A 27,943-nucleotide genomic window follows, 5' to 3' on the forward strand; every position below is an offset into this window, starting at 1 on the left:
AAATAATAAAAATTTAGAGGTTGATTTAGCAAAGGCTTCACCTGCCTTCGCGCCCTTACGACTGCAGGTTCTCACTAACCTCTTCTCCACCTCTTAGACCAGGGAGATTGACAGCTCCTGCCCGGGCTTGATTGGCTGTGCACAGTACATACCCCATAGTACTTACCAATAGACACCCCACTACTGGAGGAATCAGTAGGAAGCCAAAACTAGTGCTGAAGCATAAAAGCAGAGGATCTGGAATAGGAGATAATTAACAAACCAACAAGGGGCAAGTCCCTGCAACACCAATGGAAAGGCTTGTGACTAAATCTAAACAGGTGAAAAATATGTCACTACCCATATTTCAAGTACATCCCTCGAACAATCATGGTACTCTAAGGGGAAATGGGCCTCTACTTGGTCTGAGAATTTCACTCACTGAAGAAGCAAATGCACATCTTCATTCTTCAACTTCTTCCAGCGGACGCAAAGACAAGACTGAGGTACCTGTGAGGTGGGAGGGGTTTTATAGAGCTCTTGGGGTTTGGGAATCTTGCCTCCTCATAATGGCAGGGAAGAGTAATTCCCAGGAGAAATGGATTGGGGATTCTCACCATCTTATGTCATAGCTTAATGAGTATTTATGACTGAACCTGGTATATCTAGTTGCTACAAACTTGTCCATTCTTTGAAACAGAAGAAAAATAAATAGTAATATGTCCAAAATAAAAGGAATAATAGCGTATGCAAATAAGTAACCAACCAAAAGTCTTTATGAAAGCGAAAGAAGCAGGACTGGTGGCGCCAATGCTGTATTACCAGTGTGTAAATTAAGTTTTCCAAAGAAGTTACTGTCCGCTCCGAAACACAACCTTAAGCTGGAGGAACTAAAAACCCATTCTGCCTTTCTGTTGGGTTTATAGTCTTTTACTAATAGTGGTGGCACAGTTATGACATTCTGGGTTTCCTGTCCTGATCCTTCTTAAAGGGATCATCTCCATTGGTAATTCCTACTTGAAGGTGTCTAGATTATCTAATTTATACCAAGGAACCTGTATTTTTCCTATTTCTTCCTCTGAAAATACACAAAGTATTACGTTTATTTATTATTTAGTGTGTCTAGTATAAAACATCATCTGAAAAGTGTTATTGCTAGAGAAAGAAAAATGATATGAACAAACAGGTTTGAGATGGCATATTACTTTTATTGATGTAAAAAAATCTTAAGATACCAGAGTGCATAACATATTCTTTGTTCTGTGCACTGATTCTGTGTTATTTTACATAATTATTTTGTTGATAAACACCTATTTATAACTTTACAATACCTGATTAAGAAGCATTAAATGTCTGGCACATCTATAGTTCACCCGTGTCTACAGGTTTTAAAACTAAAAAATGATTTCGCCTGAATATTTCCTCACAGTCAGAGGCTTATATAAAGGCAAATGTAAGTTGCGACTGTTTATTATACAAAGAATACATTACATGTAAAATACCAGCACATATACTGTAACATGAAAGGGATGTTTATCAGACAGTTCTAAAAGATTACTGTGCAATTCCTTTAGCACTGAACGCATTAATTATAAAATAAATGTCCGTGCATTTAAATGTAAACAGTAATATGTTTTCATTGCTTTTTAGGATAATAAATAAAAATCTGATATTCTGAACAAGTTAAGGCCTTTATAACCATCAGAACATAAAATGTTAAAATTGTGTTTGTTGTAAAAATGATCTGAGGCTGAAGTTAAAAATCTATTAGTCATGCAATCCATCCCAAAAAGTACACAATATGTTGCACATCGGTGCAAATTTTGATAAATAAACAGTTTAACAATTGCAATTCAATAAACAAGAAAACATGCTTTAGAAAAAAAATAATCAGAAATCTCTCTAGATTGCCAGTTATAGAGTCATTTTATAAAAAAAAAGTGTTATTTACTACGGCTGACAATTTAGAAAATGACGTAATCAGGTGGGAACATGACTGGGATCCAGTTTTCAGTAAAAGATGCACAGTGAGTCCATCCAAGTAATTTCATAAGCTATAAAACAAAAAAGATTTTTTTTTTTACTAAAACAGTTAACATTTAGTTTTTAATACCACATTGGGGTTATCAAAAGAGTAGCACTTAAAGGGACAGTGAACTCATTTTTAAGCAACTTTCTAATTTACTCCTACTAATAATTTTTCTTTGCTCTTTGTAAATCTTAGCAGCCAGCCCATTTTAGGTTCAGCACCATGTATAGCGCTAGCTTATTGAAGGCTTACATCTATCCACCAATAAGCAAGCATAACTCAGGTTCTCAACCAAACATGGGCCTGCTCCTATGCATCACATTCCTGCTTTTTAAATAAAGATAGCAAGAGAATGAAGAAAAATTGATAACCTGAGTAAATTAGAAAGATGCTTAAAATCTCATGCTCTATCTGAATCATCAAATAGAAAAAAATGGGTTCAGTGTCCCTTTAATAAAACCTCAGCACTTACAAGACTTCTTAAACAGAAAAATCAACAAACATTTCAACATAAGCATCTAAGTTTGATACAAACAGCCCTGAAACATGAAAGGCACTATGTGGTGTGTGTGTAAACACGTATGCTGCTTTCATCTAGTAAAGGTAATGGGTCCTTGAAAAATTATGTTCTCCTGATTATTGCAGTTTTTTTATAGTAAATGAATGAATATATAAGCAAATAAATAAAGCAACCACACAACAAATGTAGGCTTTCTGATGTAGTAAGAATGTACAGACAAATATATGTTTGTCATGTTTTAGCAAACAGGATTTTAGGGGGAGGAAAAACGTATAAGACACATACTTACATATTGGGAAAAATCGCTAGCAAACCTTAAACCATAAATTTGGCAACAGAATTGGGGTCAAGAGTTTGTGGGCATATAAGTAGCAGGTGCAGTTGCAGTGCAGCAGGTCTCCCCACAAACAAAAACACACGTCCCATTCACATAGCAGAATATGCATCGTGTTCTCCACAGTAAATTTTGCCAGCCGGGTGGCATTATAAAGTAGCAGTGTAATTCTTTCTAATAGGATAACATTTTCTGCTATTCAAAGCACAATTTAATTGCATAATTTAACATATATATTTAATGATAATTTGAGCAATAAAGATTGAAGAATTTTAATATTTGCTGAATTTAGCCGATTTATTTCTACAAATTTAGCCGGCCCAAAGTTAGCTGGGGTGATCCATTAAAAAAGGTCCTGATTAGAACAAGATATATAGATTAATATATATATATATATATATATATATATATATATATATATATATATATATATATAGATTAATATATATATATATATATATATATATATATATATATATATATATATATATATATATATATATATATATATATATATATATATATATACACACACACACACACACACTAAATAAAGATTGCACTCTCAGGTCTTTCAAAAATAAGTACAAGTACTTTAATGTGGAACGTTTTCGGGGATCAAGTCCCCTCCGTCAGCATACAACAGTGATGAAATACAAAATTTTTATAGTGTTATTCAAACAAGCAAAACCAAGATTGGATCCACTGATAAATTGATCATGTCCACTACATTTAAACCGGGTACCAAGGGAACGGGACAGATTCTTCGGACACACTGGCCAATCGTGTCCTCAGACCCAACATTGTCTTTTGCTACCAACCTATAGCCAATGGTGGGCTATAAAAGAGGTACTAACCTGAAAGCTTTGCTGGTCAAGACGGACCCTAAACGGAGTTATACCACAGGCATAAGGAGCACATAAAAGAATCATACCGCTGCCTTGGCTGCACCACATGCAATGGTCTGATTAACACCAAATCCTTCCACCATCCACATACCAACCGTAATTTTGTCATCAGACAGTTTTTATGTGGGAAAAAGTCTGGAACTTTAAGGGAACGCATGGCCAATCACAGGCACGCCATCAGAACGGCACTACATCGGGGTGACTCGGCTCAACCCGTAGCGAGGCATTGTGCCAAGGAAGGCTATTCCATCTCTTCTATTAGGTACATCCTTATAAATCACGTTCCTATCTTGGAGAGAGGGGGTGATCGAAACAAGATCTTGCTGATGCAGGAGGCGCAATGGATTTACCGGTTGGGTACAATTTATCCTGGTAGACTGAATACAACCCCTGACTTTAAGGTACTCCTATAGTTCTGATACGCGTGACACATACTGGGAGTGCATCCCTGGATTGTAGTGACTCTGTTTGGGTGCTGAGTCTGTGGAGATCCCACTTGTTGGGGTCACTGCTCACTCTATACCCTCAGCACACAGGAGTGGGAACATTTGGTATCCCTATTTCTCTGTGGAAGTCCTGCACCTTATTGGTGGACACTCATTTAATACACGCGTTCGGAGTGTGCTATTTAGGATACCAACTAATCTACATGGGTGGACTATACTGCACTAGTGGGGATCCACTATACAGTTGCATTGATATGAGGCAATATGTGGTATGGTTGCCTGAGGGTGCCAAGAGTATCCTCACAGAGTATTGCTTAACGGTATACTGGTATAATGGGAATAGAGCCCTGTGAGATAAATAGTATTGACCAATAACATTTGTGACATGTCATTGTGATCAATTTATGTTGGGTATTATGTCATTGGGTCTAGCAGAAGATACACTATGCTCCACAGTTATATTCTGTCTAAGTTTAATCTTTATGTTGTGATCGTTAGGCTAAATTGACCAGTCAGACCATTCTCTCTTGGAGATTTGACCTGTATTTCATTATGCAGGGAATTCAGTAGGTGATATACTGATATGATATAGTCTTGATGTATTTCTTTTATTTTATGTTGTGCAGTAAAGAGACATACAATGGGTAACAGGAGCAGTGATTAATTCTAACACATATCATGTATCTTGTATGTTAAACAGCAGATGACATGCAGTTTAGAATCCTTGCCCTGTGTTACTTTTCTCTTTCCATACTAAGCCAGTATAAATATTTGACTTGTATATATTTTACATTCACGCGGAACCACTTCAGCAGTTAATGTTATGTGAAGTTTGGCAGTGATACAATGTATACTAACCGTATCCATAGCAACCGTTAATGTATAGGGTTGCTATGTTATCAGACATTATCTCTTTACACTATGGCCTTATTTTTTATTTGTGTCTCACACGTATGTATTGTAATAATATTTTGCACTAAGAGTGTAATAGAAAATTTTGACTTTGATATGTAAATATAAACACTATTCACATGGCCGGAAGGGACAAATTTACACTTCCGGTTCTGTTTGTTCAGTGGAACGCAAGATGCGTTCCAATCACAAAAGATTTGCGCCATTTGGGTAAGAGGTTTGCTTGTTTGAATAACACTATAAAAGTTTTGTATTTCATCACTGTTGTATGCTGACAAAGGGGACTTGATCCCTGAAAACGTTCCACATTAAAGTACTTGTACTTATTTTTGAAAGACCTGAGAGTGCAATCTTTATTTAGTATCTGTTTGCATCATTGCACCCAGGCAGTTGGCGTAAGGAGGGCAGAGCTGGAGTTGTGTTATTTATATATATAATGAAAATATATTTAAAATCATTTTCCTAGCACTGCTCTTACCTGGACACAGTTTCTCCAGTTCTCTTTAGTTGGCTTCTCTTCCACAAGTTTTGTTGCAAACTTAATACCACGGCCATATAATTTATTTGCCAAGGCATGCTTATACACAAATGGTAAAACCTTTGAGAGAGAAAATGAATATAATAATGTATTATTTGACTTTTTATTTTCAACTAAGCAGTTTAGTTTAGTCAAAGGTGGGCTACATTAAGCTCTATTTAACTATAGTCAAGTTAATAAATAATTCTATAACTATTTCAAGAAAATGCAATTGATAAAGAGTCTATACATATGGATATTGGTGCACTTATACTTTTTTTATTAATTGTTTATAATGTGCATGATATCATATTTAACATACACCAGACATGGCCTGCCCTTTAGTAGCCTCTAAACCACAAAGCTGTCTGGTAGAGCTGGATGTCCCCTCCACTGGCTGCTGACAGATATTTGTTGCCCTATCATGTAAGTAATAAGGGAGCTTAGTCTATGATAAAGATCCCATTTCCCTCGAGCCCTGGATTTTGAAAGGCAGCTGTCAGCACCTGTTTATAATACTTTTGCAGTGATGTACATTTTAAATGTATTTATTTTTTAATAGCACAAAGAAATAACATTTATTTTGTTAAATTACCTAAACATTTTAATTTAAGACCATCAGAGAATTAAAAAAATAATAATATATACACATGATGCTGAATTTATGATTTGGTATAGGAGGCAGTTGCCTTGATGCATACCATAATTATCGGCTACATTCACAAATACAAACTATGGGCCGTACCAGTAATATAGAGCTTATGTCTTAGAGTGAACTGTTCCAAAAGCTTGCACACTAGAGCTGTTCATATGCGCTTGATTGATTCCTTGGCCAGTAGTAGAACACAGCAGGGTATTTATAAAAAATAATACAAAAATATATCAAAAAAAAAGAGAGGAAAGGAAAAAGGCTGCAGGAACTGTGTGAGTTGTTAGAGAGGTAAAGGTAACAGAAAAGGAAATTTATGCTTACCTGATAAATTTATTTCTTCTACGATATGACGAGTCCACGGATTTCATCCTTACTTGTGGGATATTAACCTCCTGCTAGCAGGAAGTGGCAAAGAGAGCCACAGCAGAGCTGTATATATAGCTCCTCCCTTCCCTCTACCTCCAGTCATTCGACCAAAGTTAGGAAGAGAAAGGAAAAGCCAAAGGTGCAGAGGTGACTGAAGTTTAACTAAAATATAATATATACCTGTCTTAAAAATGACAGGGTGGGCCGTGGACTCGTCATATCATAGAAGAAATAAATTTATCAGGCAAGCATAAATTTCCTTTTCTTCTACAAGATATGACGAGTCCACGGATTTCATCCTTACTTGTGGGATACAATACCAAAGCTACAGGACACGGATGAAAGGGAGGGACAAGACAGGAACCGAAACGGAAGGCACCACTGCTTGAAGAACCTTTCTTCCAAAACCAGCCTCAGAAGAAGCAAAAGTATCACATTTGTCAAATTTGGAAAAAGTGTGAAGAGACAACGAAGTTGCAGCCTTGCAAATCTGTTCAACAGAAGCATCGTTTTTAAATGCCCATGAGGAAGCCACAGCCCTAGTAGAATGAGCCGTAATTCTTTCAGGAGGCTGCTGTCCAGCAGACTCATACGCCAGACGGATGATACTCTTCAGCCAAAAAGAAAGAAACGTAGCCATAGCTTTCTGACCCCCACGCTTTCCAGAAAAAACAATGAATGATGAAGATGATTGACGGAAATCCTTAGTCGCCTGCAAGTAAAACTTCAGGGCACGGACCACGTCCAAGTTATGTAACATACGCTCCTTCTTAGAAGAAGGGTTAGGACATAATGAAGGAACAACAATTTCCTGATTAATATTCTTATTAGAAACAACCTTAGGAAGGAAACCAGGTTTGGTACGTAAAACCACCTTATCAGAATGGAAGATAAGATAAGGTGAATCACATTGTAATGCTGAAAGCTCTGAAACTCTACGAGCAGAAGAAATAGCAACCAAAAATAAAACTTTCCAAGATAACAACTTAATATCTATGGAATGCATGGGTTCAAACGGAACCCCTTGAAGAACATTAAGAACTAAATTCAAACTCCAGGGTGGAGCAATTGGTCTAAACAAAGGCTTAATTCTGATTAGAGCCTGACAAAAAGACTGAACCTCTGGAACATCTGCCAAACGTTTGTGTAGTAAAATTGACAAAGCAGAGATTTGTCCCTTTAAGGAACTCGCTGATAACCCTTTCTCCAATCATTCTTGGAGAAAAGACAGAATCCTCGGAATCTTAACTCTACTCCATGAGTAGCCCTTGGATTCACACCAAAAAACAGAATTTATGCTTACCTGATAAATTTCTTTCTTTTGCGATGTACCGAGTCTATGGATTCATCCTAACTTGTGGGATATTGTCCTACCTGACAGGAAGTAGCAAAGAGAGCACCACAGCAGAGCTGTCTATATAGCTCCCCTCCTTAACTCCACCTCCCAGTCATTCGACCAAAGGCCAAGGAAGAAAAGGAGAAACTATAAGGTGCAGAGGTGACTGAAGTTTACTTAAAAAATAATATCTGTCTTGAATAGACAGGGCGGGTCGTGGACTTAGTACATCGCAAAAGAAAGAAATTTATCAGGTAAGCATAAATTCTGTTTTCTTTTGCAAGATGTACCGAGTCCACGGATTCATCCTAACTTGTGGGATACCAATACCAAAGCTATAGGACACGGATGAAGGGAGGGACAAGACAGGAACCTAAACGGAAGGCACCACTGCTTGCAAAACCTTTCTCCCAAAAATAGCCTCCGAAGAAGCAAACATATAAAATTTGTAAAATTTGGAAAAGGTATGAAGCGAAGACCAAGTCACAGCCTTACAAATCTGTTCAACAGAAGCATAATTTTTAAAAGCCCAAGTGGAAGCCACCGCTCTAGTGGAGTGAGATGTAATTCTTTCAGGAGGCTGCTGTCCAGCAGTCTCATAAGCCAAACGGATGATGCTTTTCAGCCAAAAGGAAAGAGAGGTAGCCATAGCCTTTTGACCTCTACGCTTTCCAGCATAGACAACAAAGAAGATGATTGGCGAAAATCTTTGGTTGCCTGCAAATAAAACTTCAAGGCACGAACCACGTCCAAGTTGTGCAACAGACGGTCCTTCTTAGAAGAAGGATTAGGACACAGAGAAGGAACAACAATTTCCTGATTGATATTCCTGTTAGAAACAACCTTAGGGAGGAACCCAGGTTTGGTACGCAAAACCCCCTTATCAGCATGGAAAACAAGATAAGGTGAGTCACATTGTAATGCAGATAGTCAGAAACTCTTCGAGCTGAAGAGATAGCAACTAGAAACAGAACTTTCCAAGCTAGAAGTTTAATATCTATGGAATACATGGGTTCAAACGGAACCCCCTGAAGAACTTTAAGAACTAAATTGAGACTCCATGGCGGAGCAACAGGTTTAAACTAGGGTTGCACCGATACCATTTTTCTGAGCCCGAGTACAAGTACCGATACTTTTTTCAAATACTCACCGATACCAATTACTGATACTTTTTTTTTATGTCATGACAGTTTACCAAGCACAATAAAGACTAATGATTTAAGATCGCTTCATTATAATTATGAACTGTATCTCAGAAGCATCTCTGCATGTTCAGCTATAAGTCTGTTTCTTTTATCAGTAAGGACGTTTGACGCTAAGCTGAACAGTCTTTCACTTTCACACTACTGCATGGGTCATAAAGATATTTTTGGGCCATTAAATCTCAGTTTATTAACTGCCCAGTACGTCAGGGGTTTGTCTGAATGAGGTACAGAGATCTCTCCCAGGTAGGCTTCCAGATGTATAGTAGCAGCTTTTGGGGCACTGCTCTCACACGTACAATAATAAAAAATAACAGCAATTTGTATTAGCAGAACAGAAGTGAACAATTTTTTATTTAAGTCTCCACTCCAGCTTAAAATGAAATGGGAACATCCAGTTTGAAAAACGCCACAAGATGGCGTATGTGTAGGAATTGGAGGTATCGGTTTAAGTATCGGTGCCTTTTGCATGAGTACAAGTACTTGGTATCGGCACCGATACTAGTATTGGTATCGGTGCAACCCTAGTTTAAACACAGGCTTAATTCTAACTAAAATAAAGCCTGACAAAAAGCCCGAACGTCTGGGACATCTGCCAGACGCTTGTGCAACAGAATAGACAAAGCAGATATCTGTCCCTTTAAGGAACTAGCGGACAATCCTTTCTCCAATTCTTGAGATCTAGAATTGGTCTGAAGGTTCCCTCTTTTTTGGGAACCACAAACAGATTGGAGTAGAAACCTTGCCCCTGTTCTGTTTTCGGAACTGGGCAGATCACTCCCATGGTAAAAAGGTCTTCTACACAGCGTAAGAACGCCTCTCTTTTTGTCTGGTTTACAGACAATTAAGAAAGATGGAACCTCCCCCTTGGAGGAGAATCTTTGAAATCTAGGAGATACCCCTGGGTTACAATTTCTACGGCCCAGGAGTCCTGAACGTCTCTTGCCCAGGCCTGAGCAAAGAGAGAAAGTCTGCCCCTACTTGATCCCGTCCCGGATCGGGGGATACCCCTTCATGCTGGCGAAACCTGATTTACTTCTGTCTGAGAATCATTTAATGCCAAATTCTTATAAGTCAAAATATGCTGTTTGCAATTTATAGACATATCAGTACAACTGGGACACATTCTTAGAGGGGGTTCCACAATGGCTTCTAAACAAATTGAACAATGAGTTTCCTCAGTGTCAGACATGTTTAACAGGCTAGTAATGAAGCAAGCATGGAAAACACTTTATTTAACGAAAAAAAACACAATTTGCAAAAACTGTACTGTACCTTTAAGAGAAAAAAAGGCATACACAAACTGCAAAACAGGTTAAAATTGCTTCAAAAATTCCGAAATTTTAACAGTACACCCACTAAGCTTTAGAAGGATTGCACCACAAGTAACAAAGCAATAGACCCCCAAATGAAAAAAACGGATTGATAAGTGTCTAAAACCGGTTAAAAACCCCTAAAGCACCTTGCCACAGCTCTGCTGTGGCCCTACCTTCCCTTAGGAAGCGATAATATGGGGTTTAAAGCTTCAATTAGTCCCTCAGAAGACTCTCAGGACCTCAGGAGAAGTTGCTTGCTGATTGTAAATGTAGGCCCCGCCCACCTCACTCGATGTTGCTGGGGCCTACACAAAACTAACAAACCCTGCCTGAAAGCCATGTGGGTTATAAACAACCCCAAAGAACCCTCAAGCATATGTCCCATAAAACAGAAACTGTTACTCCCAGACACAAAAACGTTTGTCCCAAATTCACATAAACTGAGTGCCCACAAAAAATGAACCCTTTAAGCAAGCTAGTAAAAACCTCTGATAACACTAGGATAACACTAGGATTACTGCTTCCCCTTCCCCTAATGGGGATACTGTTAGCCTTTCTGAGTTAACACAGTCTCTGCAGAAAATATGACTGAACATACCTCATTGCTGTATAGCAAGAAATCGTTCCTCACACTGAAGTTTTCCTGTACTCCTCAGCTCATGTGGGAACAGCAGTGGATCTTAGTTACAAATGCTAAGACCATCATCCTCCAGGCAGAAATCTTCATCTATGTCCTGCCTGAGAGTAAATAGTACTCTTGACTGAAGATAAAATAAAACTAACAGTTTAATACCTCTTCTCTTTACTCTTCCTGCTTAGAGCCAGCAAAGAGAATGACTGGGGGGTGGAGTTAAGGGGGGAGCTATATAGACAGCTCTGCTGTGGTGCTCTCTTTGCTACTTCCTGTCAGGAAGGACAATATCCCACAAGTTAGGATGAATCCGTGGACTCAGTACATCTTGCAAAAGAAAAGATATTTAAGCCATATCTTATGATAGATCTTTCTAGTGACAGGCTTAAGTGCCTGAATCAAAGTATCAATGACGGAATCAGAGAACCCCCGCTTAGATAAAATCAAGCGTTCAATCTCCAAGCAGTCAGTTGCAGAGAAACTAGATTTGGGTGTTGGAAGGGTCTCTGAATGAGAAGGTCCTGCCTCAATAGAAGCTTCCACGGCGGCAGAGAGGACATGTCCACTAGATCGGTATACCAAGTCCTGCGAGGCCACCCAGGCGCGATTAGAATTACTGAAGCCCTCTCCTGTTTGATCCGAACAATTACCCGGGGCAGGAGAGCAAACAGTGGAAACACATAAGCTAGGTTGAACGACCAAGGCACTGCCAAGGCATCTATCAGTTCGGCCCGAGGATCCCTTGACCTGGATCCGTATCTTGGAAGCTTGGCATTCTGACGAGATGCCATCAGATCCAACTCCGGTCTGCCCCATCTGAGGATCAGAGTGGCAAAGACCTCCGGATGGAGTTCCCACTCCCCGGATGAAACGTCTCCGCCCACCGAATTATCTTGGATACTTCTGTCATCGCTAAGGAACTCCTTGTTCCTCCCTGATGATTGATGTAAGCCACAGTCGTGATGTTGTCCGACTGAAAACGAATGAATTTGGCCGAAGCCAACTGAGGCCACGCCTGAAGCGCATTGTATATTGCTTTCAATTCCAGAATATTGATTGGAAGTGACTCCGACTGAGTCCACACACCCTGAGCCTTCAGGGAATTCCAGACCGCGCCCCAACCTAGAAGGCTGGCGTCCGTCGTCACTATCACCCATGAAGGTCTGCTGAAGCACGTCCCTTGGGACAGATGATCCATAGACAACCACCAAAGAAGAGAGTCTATCGTCTCCTGATCCAGATCTATCTGAGGAGACAAATTTGCATAATCTCCATTCCACTGTCTGAGCATGCTCAGCTGTAGTGGTCTGAGATGAAAACGAGCAAACGGAACGATGTCCATTGCCGCCACCATCAAACCAAATTACCTCCATGCACTGGGCCACTAATGGCCGAGGACTGGACTGAAGAGCTCGGCATGTATTCAGAATCTTTAAATTTCTTACCTCTTTCAAGAAAATTTTCATGGATATGGAATCTATTAGAGTTCCCAGGAAGGGAACCTTGGTCTGTGGAATTAATGAACTCTTTTCTAGATTCACCTTCCACCCATGAGTCCTCAGAAAGGACAAAACCATGTCTGTATGACGCCTGGATCAGAATATCGTCCAGATAAAGGTGCCACTGCAATACCCCGCGACCTGAGAACCGCCAGAAGGGACCCTAAAACCTTTGTGAAGATCCTGGTTGCTGTGGCCAACCCGAAGGGAAGAGCCACAAACTGAAAATGTTCATCCAAGAAGGCAAACCTTAGGAACTGATGATGATCCTTGTGGATAGGAATATGAAGGTATGCATCCTTCATGTCCACGGTAGTCAAATATTGACCCTCCTGGATCAATGGCAGAATTGTTCGAATAGTCTCCATTTTGAAGGATGGGACTCTGAGAAACTTGTTTAGACTCTTTAGATCTAAAATGGGTCGAAACGTGCCCTCTTTTTTGGGGACCACGAAAAGATTTGAGTAATACCCCTGTCCCTGTCCCAGTCTTGGAACGGGACAAATTACTCCCATAGTAGAGAGGTCTTTTACACAACGTAAGAACGCCTCTCTTTTTGTCTGATCTGCAGACAATCATGACAGAAGAAACCCCCCCCCTTGGGAGAGAACTTTTGAATTCCAGCTGATACCCTTGGGACACGATCTCCAGTGTCCAAGGATCCTGAACATCTCTTACCCAAGCCTGGGCAAAGAGAGAAAGTCTGCCCCCTACTAGATCCGGTCCCGGATCGGGGGCCGCCTCTTCATGCTGTTTTGGTAGCAGCAGCGGGCTTCTTGGGTTGTTTACCCTTGTTCTAAGCCTGGTCGGGTCTCCAGACGGACTTGGCCTGAGCAAAATTCCCTTCCTGCCTGGCGGAAGAAGAGGGGACTCCTCTAAAGTTCCGAAAGGAACGAAAATTATTTTGTTTACCCCTCAGTTTAGCAGTTCTATCCTGAGGTAGGAGATGACCCTTACCTCCCGTAATGTCAGAAATGATCTCTTTCAAGTCAGGCCCGAATAGGGTTTTCCCCCTTGAAAGGAATAGCCAAAAGCTTTGATTTAGAGGACACATCAGCAGACCAAGATTTTAACCATAACGCTCTACACGCTAAAATAGACGCCAACTTGGCAATCTGAAAGACGGCATCTGTAATAAAAGAATTAGCCAGCTTAAGAGCCTTAATTCTATCTAAAATATCCTCTAAAGGAGTCTCAGTCTTAAGAGACTCTTCTAAAGCATCAAACCAGAAGGCTGCCGCAGTGGTAACTGGTACAATGCAGGCCGTTGGTTGTAAGAGGAAACCCTGATGAATAAACAATTTCTTTAGAAGACCCTCCAATTTCTTATCCATAGGGCCTATCTACTTGTTCAATAATTTGAAACCTAAGTTGGCTGATATTATGACCCATAGAGAGGAAGTGAGAGGAAACTGGCGCCTCTTTATTCTTAGGTTTCAAATTATTGAACAAGTAGATAGGCCTAGAAGGGGTGGAGATAGGGAACGACTATTAAAAATGAGAGAGATGTTCTGGATATATAAACTAGAATGCATGAAGCCAAAGGGTATGAATAAAGATTTTGACTGGAGTCTTTTTCTCTGATAAAATCTGTGATAATGTATTAAGATAAAAATCCTTTTCTCTATTGACAACATAAATAACATCAGTTGATTGAATTTTGCTATGCATTGTTCCTCTTTTTAAATTTGTACTTGGTTGTATATGTCTTTTTAAGTGATTTTATCTATGTGTTTATTCACCTCCTGTGTTGAATTTGGAGTTGCATTGAATTATTGCATCCACAAGATGGCACTGTTGTGCAGTTGGATTCTAACACAGGATGTAGAATAATAGGTAAGGGTATATAAGGCATACACCTGTGTATCTAATTATACATGATTAAGAGCCTGGTGTGGCTTGAAACGTTGTAACTGTTTGTTTGGGACCCTATGTGAAATAAAGGTCTTTTAAGAAAACTTGGTGGCTGGAATACTCTTTGAATCTGGATTGACTGGGACCTGGCAAGTCCATTTTGTTCCGTGCCCCACTGAAAAAGCAAAGGTGTGCTGTTTCTTCAAAATCATTTGTGGATCAAGATTGTCAAGAGTCCCGAACAGTGTCGGATATGGGATACATCTTCTTGAAATTAGGAGAGGGTGAGAACGGAATACCCGGTCTGTCCCATTCCCTCTTAATCTCTGAGATTCTCTTAGGAACCAGAAAAACATCAATGTAAGCAGGTACCTCTAAGTATTTGTCCATTTTACACAATTTCTCTGGTAGTACCCCAATAGAGTCACAGTCATCCAGTGTCCTAAAACCTCCCGAAGTAACATGCGGAGGTGTTCAAGCTTAAATCTAAAGGACATGACGTCCGAGTCCGTCTGAGGTAACGCACTTCCCGAATCGGAAAGTTCCCCCTCAGACCGAAGTTCCCTGACCCCCAATTTAGATCCCTGTGAGGGTGCATCGGAAATAGCTAACAAAGCATCAGAGGACTCAGCATTCAAATTGACCTCTGTCCTACTGTGTTTGCCCTGTAACACTGGCAACTTAGATAATACCTCTGTAAGGGTAGTTGACATAACTGCAGCCATATCCCGCAGAATAAATGAATTAGACGCGGTTGAAGAACCAGGCGTCGCTTGGGTGGGCGTTAAAGGTGGTGACGCTTGGGGAGAAGTTAGCGGTATACCCCGATTCTCCTCAGACTGAGAATCATCCTTAGACACTTTTTCTTTACATAAAGCTTGTGCTTTACATTGTAAGGCCCTCTCAGTACACGAGGGACAAAAAACCAGAGGGGGTTCCACAGTGGCATCTAAACACAGAGCAAGGAGTTTCCTCCTCAGTGTCAGACATGCTAAACAGACTAGCAATATTAACAATAGTAGTACTTTGTTTAAAATATTGAGCTCTGATTCAAATTGTATGCAAAAATGTTATAAAAAAAAAAAAACTGTACTGCGCCTTTAAATTTTAAAAGCGCAACTATTTTTCTGATATCTGCAAAAACGTGTTTGGAACAGAAAAAAATATTTTAAAGTGCCCAAAATACTCTATTAGTATTGCATCCACTTGCTTAGATATGAAAGAAAACAATTTATAACAGAAATGTATTTATTATCTTAATTTGGCCCCTGCACCACGCAACACAGCTCTGCTGTAGCCTGACGTTTGAAAAACCATTCGATAGGCAGAGACAACTTAGGCCCACCAGAGCCCCAGCCTCTGCTTGCTATGCGATCCGGAAGCTACTGCGCGTCTGAGCGCGCGAAAATAGGCCCAGCCCACCGTGGGCGTTACTCTAATCCTAAAACCTGCATGGGTCGCAAGTAAAAACATGTCGACTTGTAAGAGAAAAAATAAAGCCATGTGCCCTCTTGTATACACAGCAAACATTGTAACACTGCACTCCCTCAGCCAGTGATAAAGTTAACAGCCCTTAAGCAAACCGCAACTCCCAGCGTCCAGCCCTAAATAAGCCTCAAAGAAATATTTACATACTTTGGCAAATAATATAAAGGGATTCCAGGTACACCATTTCCTTTCCTATAGTGTATACTGCTTACCCTTCCCCATATAGGGAAAAATGTCAGCCTGTTCTGATATCCCCAGAAACAAAAGACTGAACATACCTCATTGCTGCTTGTAGCAAGACACTGTTCTCCACACTGAAGATTTTCTTACACTACCTTCAGCTGAGCTGTGGGAACCATCATGAATCTTAGATAATGTTTGCTAAGATCATCAACATCAGGGCAGAAAATAAGATGTCTCCACTCCTCTTGGGAAGCAATAGACTGACAATTTCCCCCTGAGAAAGACACCTCACTTTACCTCTTCATATTGCTAACACAGGCAAAGAGAATGACTGGGGGTGGAGGGAAGGGAGGAGCTATATATACAGCTCTGCTGTGGTGCTCTTTGCCACTTCCTGCTAGCAGGAGGATAATATCCCACAAGTAAGGATGAAATCCGTGGACTCGTCATATCTTGTAGAAGAAATAAGTGAAGCTTGTAAAGCTGTGTGTGTAAATGTATGCAAACCTTTGACTCCTCCTTGGTATTTGTAGTTTATCCTTGTAATATGCAGCACTTATTTTTCTCTGTTTAGCAACAGTCACTCTCATCTAAACCTTCAGTATTATTCTCCTTATGCCGAGTAGGAAAATTCAAATTTCAACGCAATTATTACATCACTACTGCTTCAACTACTAGACTGTTCTGACTCTTTGGCGGCTACTAGATTTGAATGACTGTTTATATGGAGAATAATGAAATAGTCCCAATCTTTAATTGGTGTAATATACCACTTCTAAACAGAACAATATTATTACTTCTATTTTGCCCATGCACAAGAGTTGCTTTTCTACTTAAAGGGATATGAAAGTCAAAATTAAACTTGAATGATTCAGATAGAAGATGTCATTTTAAGACACTTTTAAAATCACTTATATTTTCAAGTGTGCTTCATTCTCTTGGTATCCCTTGTTAAAAAAAAGAATACGCACATATCTAACACTAGTGGGAGCCTGCACACATTTGTCTTTTGCAATTGGCTAGCTAGAATTGTTCATGTAGCTGCCAGTAGTGCAATGCAGCTCCTCCAGCACAGGATAACCAGAGAATGAAGCAAATTTGATAATAGAATTAAATTGGAAAGCTGTTTAAAATTGTATGTTCTATCCAAACCATGAAAAACATTTTTGGGCTTTCCTGTCCCTTCAATCTTTTAGTTCCAAAGCTTTATTGGTTCAAGTGCAATACAGCAGGGCTTGCTAAATCATGGGAATCAGGGAGCTGCGACTTCAACAATTTACTTCTTGCCCCTACACCACTGGGTCCTCAATATTCTATATGGCTCCAAAACATGTTAATGTTATTTTTACCTCAATACAAGCAAAAGAATAAAAGTATCCTGCTGCATTTTTAGTTACTACAAAGAAGGAAACACGGACTGTCCGGAACTTAAACCATAAAGTAATATTAAAATATTAGTGGTTATTGCTTTGATGTGGTTACAAAATTAAATAAGTATTATTTCTTAATTTCTTCCTACCTATGCTATGTTGTCAACTGTTTAGGTAGAGACTTCTTACTGATTACAGTTTTGCTGGAGGTAGAAATAAACCTAAAAAGCACATTATGATCCTTAGTATAGGACAGATCCACTGGTGGGAAAATACACCATCACCATGTGCCCTGCTGCATTCATAACTCCACCATGGAGCATAAAAGCTGAAATCAATGTGCTGGATACAGAAAAAAAGCAATAGTCAACACAGAGGTGTCTGCAAGATGCTTTGATGTTACGTGCTGCTGGTTGTTAAGAACAATAGGGAGAAAAATGTATAAAAACAGAATTTATGTTTACCTGATAAATTACTTTCTCCAACGGTGTGTCCGGTCCACGGCGTCATCCTTACTTGTGGGATATTCTCTTCCCCAACAGGAAATGGCAAAGCTGGTCACATGATCCCTCCTAGGCTCCGCCTTCCCCAGTCATTCGACCGACGTAAAGGAGGAATATTTGCATAGGAGAAATCATATGATACCGTGGTGACTGTAGTTAGAGAAAATAAATCATCAGACCTGATTAAAAAACCAGGGCGGGTCGTGGACCGGACACACCGTTGGAGAAAGTAATTTATCAGGTAAACATAAATTCTGTTTTCTCCAACATAGGTGTGTCCGGTCCACGGCGTCATCCTTACTTGTGGGAACCAATACCAAAGCTTTAGGACACGGATGATGGGAGGGAGCAAATCAGGTCACCTAGATGGAAGGCACCACGGCTTGCAAAACCTTTCTCCCAAAAATAGCCTCAGAAGAAGCAAAAGTATCAAATTTGTAAAATTTGGTAAAAGTGTGCAGTGAAGACCAAGTCGCTGCCTTACATATCTGATCAACAGAAGCCTCGTTCTTGAAGGCCCATGTGGAAGCCACGGCCCTAGTGGAATGAGCTGTGATTCTTTCAGGAGGCTGCCGTCCGGCAGTCTCATAAGCCAATCTGATGATGCTTTTAAGCCAAAAAGAGAGAGAGGTAGAAGTTGCTTTTTGACCTCTCCTTTTACCAGAATAAACAACAAACAAGGAAGATGTTTGTCTGAAATCCTTTGTAGCCTCTAAATAGAATTTTAGAGCACGAACTACATCCAAATTGTGCAACAAACGTTCCTTCTTTGAAACTGGATTCGGACACAAAGAAGGCACGACTATCTCCTGGTTAATATTTTTGTTAGAAACAACTTTCGGAAGAAAACCAGGTTTAGTACGCAAAACCACCTTATCTGCATGGAACACCAGATAAGGAGGAGAACACTGCAGAGCAGATAACTCTGAAACTCTTCTAGCAGAAGAAATTGCAACCAAAAACAAAACTTTCCAAGATAATAACTTGATATCAACGGAATGTAGGGGTTCAAACGGAACCCCCTGAAGAACTGAAAGAACTAAATTAAGACTCCAAGGAGGAGTCAAAGGTTTGTAAACAGGCTTGATTCTAACCAGAGCCTGAACAAAAGCTTGAACATCTGGCACAGCCGCCAGCTTTTTGTGAAGTAAAACAGATAAAGCAGAAATCTGTCCCTTCAAAGAACTTGCAGATAATCCTTTCTCCAAACCTTCTTGAAGAAAGGATAAAATCTTAGGAATTTTTATCTTGTTCCATGGGAATCCTTTAGATTCACACCAACAGATATATTTTTTCCATATTTTATGGTAGATTTTTCTAGTTACAGGCTTTCTGGCCTGAACAAGAGTATCAATGACAGAATCTGAGAACCCTCGCTTTGATAAAATCAAGCGTTCAATCTCCAAGCAGTCAGTTGGAGTGAGGCCAGATTCGGATGTTCGAACGGACCTTGAACAAGAAGGTCCTGTCTCAAAGGTAGCTTCCATGGTGGAGCCGATGACATATTCACCAGATCTGCATACCAAGTCCTGCGTGGCCACGCAGGAGCTATCAAGATCACCGATACCCTCTCCTGTTTGATCCTGGCTACCAGCCTGGAAATGAGAGGAAACGGTGGAAACACATAAACTAGGTTGAAGCTCCAAGGTGCTACTAGTGCATCCACTAGAGTCGCCTTGGGATCCCTGGATCTGGACCCGTAGCAAGGAACCTTGAAGTTCTGACGAGACGCCATCAGATCCATGTCTGGAATGCCCCACAATTGAATTATTTGGGCAAAGATTTCCGGATGGAGTTCCCACTCCCCCGGATGAAATGTCTGACGACTCAGAAAATCCGCTTCCCAATTTTCCACTCCTGGGATGTGGATTGCAGACAAGTGGCAGGAGTGAGTCTCCGCCCATTGAATTATTTTGGTCACTTCTTCCATCGCCAGGGAACTCCTTGTTCCCCCCTGATGGTTGATATACGCAACAGTCGTCATGTTGTCTGATTGAAACCGTATGAATTTGGCCTTTGCTAGCTGAGGCCAAGCCTTGAGAGCATTGAATATCGCTCTCAGTTCCAGAATATTTATCGGGAGAAGAGATTCTTCCCGAGACCAAAGACCCTGAGCTTTCAGGGGTTCCCAGACCGCGCCCCAGCCCACCAGACTGGCGTCGGTCATGACAATGACCCACTCTGGTCTGCGGAAGCTCATCCCTTGTGACAGCTTGTCCAGGGTCAGCCACCAACGGAGTGAATCTCTGGTCCTCTGATCTACTTGTATCGTCGGAGACAAGTCTGTATAATCCCCATTCCACTGACTGAGCATGCACAGTTGTAATGGTCTTAGATGAATTCGCGCAAAAGGAACTATGTCCATTGCCGCGACCATCAAACCTATTACTTCCATGCACTGCGCTATGGAAGGAAGAAGAACAGAATGAAGTACTTGACAAGCGCTTAGAAGTTTTGATTTTCTGGCCTCTGTCAGAAAAATCCTCATTTCTAAGGAGTCTATTATTGTTCCCAAGAAGGGAACTCTTGTTGACGGGGATAGAGAACTTTTTTCTACGTTCACTTTCCACCCGTGAGATCTGAGAAAGGCCAGGACAATGTCCGTATGAGCCTTTGCTTGAGGTAGAGACGACGCTTGAATCAGTATGTCGTCCAAGTAAGGTACTACTGCAATGCCCCTTGGTCTTAGCACCGCTAGAAGGGACCCTAGTACCTTTGTGAAAATTCTTGGAGCAGTGGCTAATCCGAATGGAAGTGCCACAAACTGGTAATGCTTGTCCAGAAAGGCGAACCTTAGGAACCGATGATGTTCCTTGTGGATAGGAATATGTAGATACGCATCCTTTAAATCCACCGTGGTCATGAATTGACCTTCCTGGATGGTAGGAAGAATTGTCCGAATGGTTTCCATTTTGAACGATGGAACCTTGAGAAATTTGTTTAGGATCTTGAGATCTAAGATTGGTCTGAATGTTCCCTCTTTTTTGGGAACTATGAACAGATTGGAGTAGAATCCCATCCCTTGTTCTCCTAATGGAACAGGATGAATCACTCCCATTTTTAACAGGTCTTCTACACAATGTAAGAATGCCTGTCTTTTTATGTGGTCTGAAGACAATTGAGACCTGTGGAACCTCCCCCTTGGGGGTAGCTCCTTGAATTCCAGAAGATAACCTTGGGAGACTATTTCTAGCGCCCAAGGATCCAGAACATCTCTTGCCCAAGCCTGAGCGAAGAGAGAAAGTCTGCCCCCCACCAGATCCGGTCCCGGATCGGGGGCCAACATCTCATGCTGTCTTGGTAGCAGTGGCAGGTTTCTTGGCCTGCTTACCTTTGTTCCAGCCTTGCATTGGCCTCCAGGCTGGCTTGGTTTGAGAAGTATTACCCTCTTGCTTAGAGGATGTAGAACTTGGGGCTGGTCCGTTTCTGCGAAAGGGACGAAAATTTGGTTTATTTTTAGCCTTGAAAGACCTATCCTGAGGAAGGGCGTGGCCCTTACCCCCAGTGATATCTGAAATAATCTCTTTCAAGTCAGGGCCAAACAGCGTTTTCCCCTTGAAAGGTATGTTAAGCAATTTGTTCTTGGAAGACGCATCCGCTGACCAAGATTTTAGCCAAAGCACTCTGCGCGCCACAATAGTAAACCCCGAATTTTTCGCCGCTAATCTAGCCAATTGCAAAGTGGCGTCTAAAGTAAAAGAATTAGCCAATTTAAGAGCATGAATTCTGTCCATAATCTCCTCATAAGAAGAATCTTTATTGAGCGACTTTTCTAGTTCATCGAACCAGAAACACGCTGCTGTAGTGACAGGAACAATGCATGAAATTGGTTGTAGAAGGTAACCTTGCTGAACAAACATCTTTTTAAGCAAACCCTCTAATTTTTTATCCATAGGATCTTTGAAAGCACAACTATCTTCTATAGGGATAGTAGTGCGTTTGTTTAGAGTAGAAAACGCCCCCTCGACCTTGGGGACTGTCTGCCATAAGTCCTTTCTGGGGTCGACCATAGGAAACAATTTCTTAAATATAGGGGGAGGGACAAAAGGTATGCCGGGCCTTTCCCATTCTTTGTTTACAATGTCCGCCACCCGCTTGGGTATAGGAAAAGCTTCGGGGGGCCCCGGGACCTCTAGGAACTTGTCCATCTTACATCATTTCTCTGGAATGACCAAATTGTCACAATCATCCAGAGTAGATAACACCTCCTTAAGCAGAGCGCGGAGATGTTCCAATTTAAATTTGAATGTAATCACATCAGGTTCAGCTTGTTGAGAAATTTTCCCTGAATCTGAAATTTCTCCCTCAGACAAAACCTCCCTGGCCCCCTCAGACTGGTGTAGGGGCATTTCAGAACCATTATCATCAGCGTCCTCATGCTCTTCGGTATTTTCTAAAACAGAGCAGTCGCGCTTTCGCTGATAAGTGGGCATTTTGGCTAAAATGTTTTTGATAGAATTATCCATTACAGCCGTTAATTGTTGCATAGTAAGGAGTATTGGCGCACTAGATGTACTAGGGGCCTCCTGTGTGGGCAAGACTGGCGTAGACGAAGGAGGGGATGATGCAGTACCATGCTTACTCCCCTCACTTGAGGAATCATCTTGGGCATAATTTTCTCTAAATTTTGTGTCACATACATCACATCTATTTAAATGAGAAGGAACCTTGGCTTCCTCACATACAGAACATAGTCTATCTGATAGTTCAGACATGTTAAACAGGCAAAAACTTGATAAAAAAGTACAAAAAACGTTTTAAAATAAAACCGTTACTGTCACTTTAAATTTTAAACTGAACACACTTTATTACTGAAAATGTGAAAAAGTATGAAGGAATTGTTCAAAATTCACCAAAATTTCACCACAGTGTCTTAAAGCCTTAAAAGTATTGCACACCAAATTTGAAAGCTTTAACTCTTAAAATAACGGAACCGGAGCCGTTTTTATATTTAACCCCTATACAGTCCCTGGTATCTGCTTTGCTGAGACCCAACCAAGCCCAGAGGGGAATACGATACCAAATGACGCCTTCAGTAAGCTTTTTCTATGTATCTGAGCTCCTCACACATGCATCTGCATGCCTTGCTTCCCAAAAACAACTGCGCAATAGAGGCGCGAAAATGAGGCTCTGCCTATGATTAGAGAAGGCCCCCAGTGAAAAAGGTGTCCAATACAGTGCCTGCCGGTTATTTAACATAATTCCCAAGAATAAAATAACTCCTCAAAGCTATAAACTATTAAAAATGCTTATAAATCAATCGTTTTAGCCCAGAAAAATGTCTACCAGTCTTTAAGCCCTTGTGAAGCCCTTTATTCTTATTTAATAAAAATGGCTTACCGGATCCCATAGGGAAAATGACAGCTTCCAGCATTACCAAGTCTTGTTAGAAATGTGTCATACCTCAAGCAGCAAAAGTCTGCTCACTGTTTCCCCCAACTGAAGTTAATTCCTCTCAACAGTCCTGTGTGGAAACAGCCATCGATTTTAGTAACGGTTGCTAAAATCATTTTCCTCTTACAAACAGAAATCTTCATCTCTTTTCTGTTTCAGAGTAAATAGTACATACCAGCACTATTTTAAAATAACAAACTCTTGATTGAAGAATAAAAACTACATTTAAACACCAAAAAACTCTAAGCCATCTCCGTGGAGATGTTGCCTGTACAACGGCAAAGAGAATGACTGGGGAAGGCGGAGCCTAGGAGGGATCATGTGACCAGCTTTGCTGGGCTCTTTGCCATTTCCTGTTGGGGAAGAGAATATCCCACAAGTAAGGATGACGCCGTGGACCGGACACACCTATGTTGGAGAAATACAATTTTGGATTTACCTTTGAGTCGTTGAGATCAGACCACTTGGCCATTTCCCAGTAAGTATCATTTAAGGATTCCATACAGGCCTCCTGAACGTCATCGATTCCCTCTATGTCACAGGACGCAGCACCATCCTCAGACTGCAGATAAAGTATCTTCTCTGCTAAGCCACTGCCTTTACGACACAAAGCATCAATCAAGGTGGTTTTCTGTTTGTCCATCTCACTGTAAGGAAGTTTAAGAATTGTAATAATTTCTAAAGCAACAAGTGACCATACGTGTTTATGCATTTATACTTTGTACTTATAGTTGTCTATGTGGAAACAATATATTATATACTCTAACAATATAACTATGTAGAGAAGAAAATATAATGACTATGTCGTTATAAAATACCAGGGATAAATTGTAACAAGCAGTAGCATAATATACTGGCAGCTGCAATACATTATTAGATTACCCCACCACTTCTATGAAAGTTATACAGTGCATAAGACTAATAATATAAACAATAAATGCACCAATTGGGTATCTGAGTGATATAGAAAGGCATCTTCAAGTAAATAAGCATATTTACATATCCCCCCCTTCCAACTAGCCACTTCTTTGCTGCTCTCAATCATATTTTCCAGCCATGGGTGTACCTGGACATTGCTGGTAGTGACAAACAGAGTATGACCCTTGCAAGCCTCTAGAATAATTGACAGACTGCCTAACCTAGTAGTCTAGACACCTCTTTATACCAGTCGATTGATTTTATACAAGCAAAATCTCCCTATAAAGTGCCTACACCAGTGGTTCTTCCTTTATTTTAACTACAACCCCAATTATGTACTTGGCATAATCTCAGTTACCTACTTCTCAAATCAGAAAAATAGCCCAAGAATTCCCAACCTAAATTAGAGAGAAATACACACCAGTATACCTGAGCTAAAGCTGTTAATAAATAACTATTAAAAATTAATATTAGCGTTAAAAAGTAGAGTCATAATGCAATATATTTATGTGAAATTAATAAATAAAAACACAGGAAAAGATAAACATCATAATTAAAATAAAAGGGCACTATGGTTGGCCAGGAATTGCCATGATTAATCAGCCAAGTAGGCAGGGTAGTGAGTAACACGAGCATGTGCGTAGAGTATTTCTGTATTTAAAAAGTAAACTAAGGTCCCGAAACTGAAAGAACAAATCATTTTAAACTGACATGAAACCCACTTTTTTCTTTCATGAATGAGATAGAGCGTGTGATTTTAAACAACTTTCCAATAGATTTTGGTTATCTAATTTGTTTTGTTCTTTGTATACTTAGTTGAAAAACATACCTAGGAAGGCTCAGGAGCGGCTGATTGGTGGCTGCACATATATGGCTCATTTTATTGGCTCACCCAATGCATTCACCTAGTCTGCAGCAGTGCATTGCTGCCTCTTCAACAAAGGATACCAAACAAATTAAGCAAAATAGATAATAGAAGTAAACTGGAAAGCTGTTTAAATTGTATTCTCTATCTGAATCATGAAAAACATTTTGGGTTTCGTGTCCCTTTAACCTATCTAAAAATGTAAGGTTGCTCTATCCATATTGTTCACATTATTTCACTATTCCTTATTTTTACAACAATTAGCATAACTGTAGTGTTTTATCTCTGTTCATGATTATTCTTTCCCCCAAAACAGATCAAATATAGGACTAGGTTTTAAACATTATTTATCGTGATCCTTTGTTTTGCACATTTGACTTGGATATCATTCATCTAAATAAAAGAATAAAACAAAAAAAAAGAATGCATTTAGTGGCATGAGGACAAATTCACTTTATATCTTTCACCTGTAGTTAAAGCTATGCATTACTATAAAACAAATGCATTAGTGTAGGCTTTAAATCTATAAGCCAAGGGGAGCTACAACTTCTAGAATTTGTTTTTATACCTATTACTGTTTAGAATATTCTGCAGACTATGTGAGACTATACACAAACACCTCTGTCTAATTTGAAAAACGAGTAAATAGCTCAATATTCTGTCCGTCCTCCTCATTATGTCCTATAGTGCTGTAGTGCTCCTGTAAGCACTTGTGGTTTTTGTATTTGCATAAATGGAAAGTAAAACAAATGCTTTGCTTGTATGGTCATCAGAGCACATTAGAATAGGTTTACATTTATTGTTATTTATCAGGTTATGTAGGCACAAATTTAAAATAGGGTGCAAAAAACTAAAATATTTACTGGGTACTAGGTACTTTTTTAGAGTGGCTGCATCAGGTCTTGGATCAGTCTTCATGGCAAAAAACACTGCGAGTGCAGTTTGATCAATTTGTGAAATAACTTCGTTAGCTGCTTCAATGATTTCATCCAATCTTTTTATTCGGTCCTTAAGAAGGAAAAAAAATTCATGTTAAAGATCAAAAACAGAATTTATGTTTACCTGATAAATTACTTTCTCCAACGGTGTGTCCGGTCCACGGCGTCATCCTTACTTGTGGGATATTCTCTTCCCCAACAGGAAATGGCAAAGAGCCCAGCAAAGCTGGTCACATGATCCCTCCTAGGCTCCGCCTACCCCAGTCATTCGACCGACGTTAAGGAGGAATATTTGCATAGGAGAAACCATATGTTACCGTGGTGACTGTAGTTAAAGAAAATAAATTATCAGACCTGATTAAAAAAAAAAACCAGGGCGGGCCGTGGACCGGACACACCGTTGGAGAAAGTAATTTATCAGGTAAACATAAATTCTGTTTTCTCCAACATAGGTGTGTCCGGTCCACGGCGTCATCCTTACTTGTGGGAACCAATACCAAAGCTTTAGGACACGGATGAAGGGAGGGAGCAAATCAGGTCACCTAAATGGAAGGCACCACGGCTTGCAAAACCTTTCTCCCAAAAATAGCCTCAGAAGAAGCAAAAGTATCAAATTTGTAAAATTTAGAAAAAGTGTGCAGTGAAGACCAAGTCGCTGCCTTACATATCTGATCAACAGAAGCCTCGTTCTTGAAGGCCCATGTGGAAGCCACAGCCCTAGTGGAGTGAGCTGTGATTCTTTCAGGAGGCTGCCGTCCGGCAGTCTCATAAGCCAATCGGATAATGCTTTTAATCCAGAAGGAGAGAGAGGTAGAAGTTGCTTTTTGACCTCTCCGTTTACCAGAATAAACAACAAACAAAGACAAAGTTTGTCTGAAATCCTTAGTAGCTGCTAAGTAAAATTTGAGAGCACGAACTACATCCAAGTTGTGCAACAAACGTTCCTTCTTTGAAACTGGATTAGGACACAAAGAAGGCACAACTATCTCCTGGTTAATGTTTTTGTTAGAAACAACTTTTGGAAGAAAACCAGGTTTAGTACGCAAAACCACCTTATCTGCATGGAACACCAGATAAGGAGAAGAACACTGCAGAGCAGATAATTCTGAAACTCTTCTAGCAGAAGAAATTGCAACCAAAAACAAAACTTTCCAAGATAATAACTTAATATCAACGGAATGTAAGGGTTCAAACGGAACCCCCTGAAGAACTGAAAGAACTAGGTTGAGACTCCAAGGAGGAGTCCAAATTTTGTAAACAGGCTTGATTCTAACCAGAGCCTGAACAAAGGCTAGAACATCTGGCACAGCTGCCAGCTTTTTGTGAAGTAACACAGACAAGGCAGAAATCTGTCCCATCAAGGAACTTGCAGATAATCCTTTTTCCAATCCTTCTCGAAGGAAGGATAGACTCTTAGGAATCTTAACCTTGTCCCAAGGGAATCCTGCAGATTCACACCAACAGATATACCAAATTATGTGGTAATTTTTCTGGTTACAGGCTTTCAGGCCTGAACAAGAGTATTAATAACAGAATCTGAGAACCCTCGCTTTGATAAGATCAAGCGTTCAATCTCCAAGCAGTCAGCTGGAGTGGGTCGAACGGACCTAGAACAAGAAGGTCTCGTCTCAAAGGTAGCTTCCATAGAGGAGCCGATGACATATTCACCAGATCTGCATACCAAGTCCTGCGTGGCCACGCAGGAGCTATCAAAATCACCGACGCCCTCTCCTGATTGATCCTGGCTACCAGCCTGGGGATGAGAGGAAACGGCGGGAACACA

At 40.3% G+C, this 27,943-nt stretch overlaps 1 protein-coding gene across 1 annotated transcript in view; it reads right to left on the reverse strand.

The window, feature by feature from the left end:
- Window positions 1–1,166: 1,166 nt before the first annotated feature.
- Window positions 1,167–27,943, reverse strand: part of TPP2 (tripeptidyl peptidase 2) — a 217,732-nt gene continuing 190,955 nt past the window's right edge. Inside the window, exons 25-28 of the mRNA XM_053705476.1 lie at window positions 26,100–26,230; window positions 23,879–24,086; window positions 5,607–5,726; window positions 1,167–2,033 (exon numbers count right to left, since the gene is read on the reverse strand). Coding sequence (XP_053561451.1) covers window positions 1,944–2,033; window positions 5,607–5,726; window positions 23,879–24,086; window positions 26,100–26,230 — 549 coding nt within the window. The 3' untranslated portion in view covers window positions 1,167–1,943. The remainder of the gene's footprint in view (window positions 2,034–5,606; window positions 5,727–23,878; window positions 24,087–26,099; window positions 26,231–27,943) is intronic.

This window comes from Bombina bombina, chromosome 3 (genome assembly GCF_027579735.1).
Source record: "Bombina bombina isolate aBomBom1 chromosome 3, aBomBom1.pri, whole genome shotgun sequence".
In the NCBI taxonomy this organism is placed as follows: domain Eukaryota; kingdom Metazoa; phylum Chordata; class Amphibia; order Anura; family Bombinatoridae; genus Bombina; species Bombina bombina.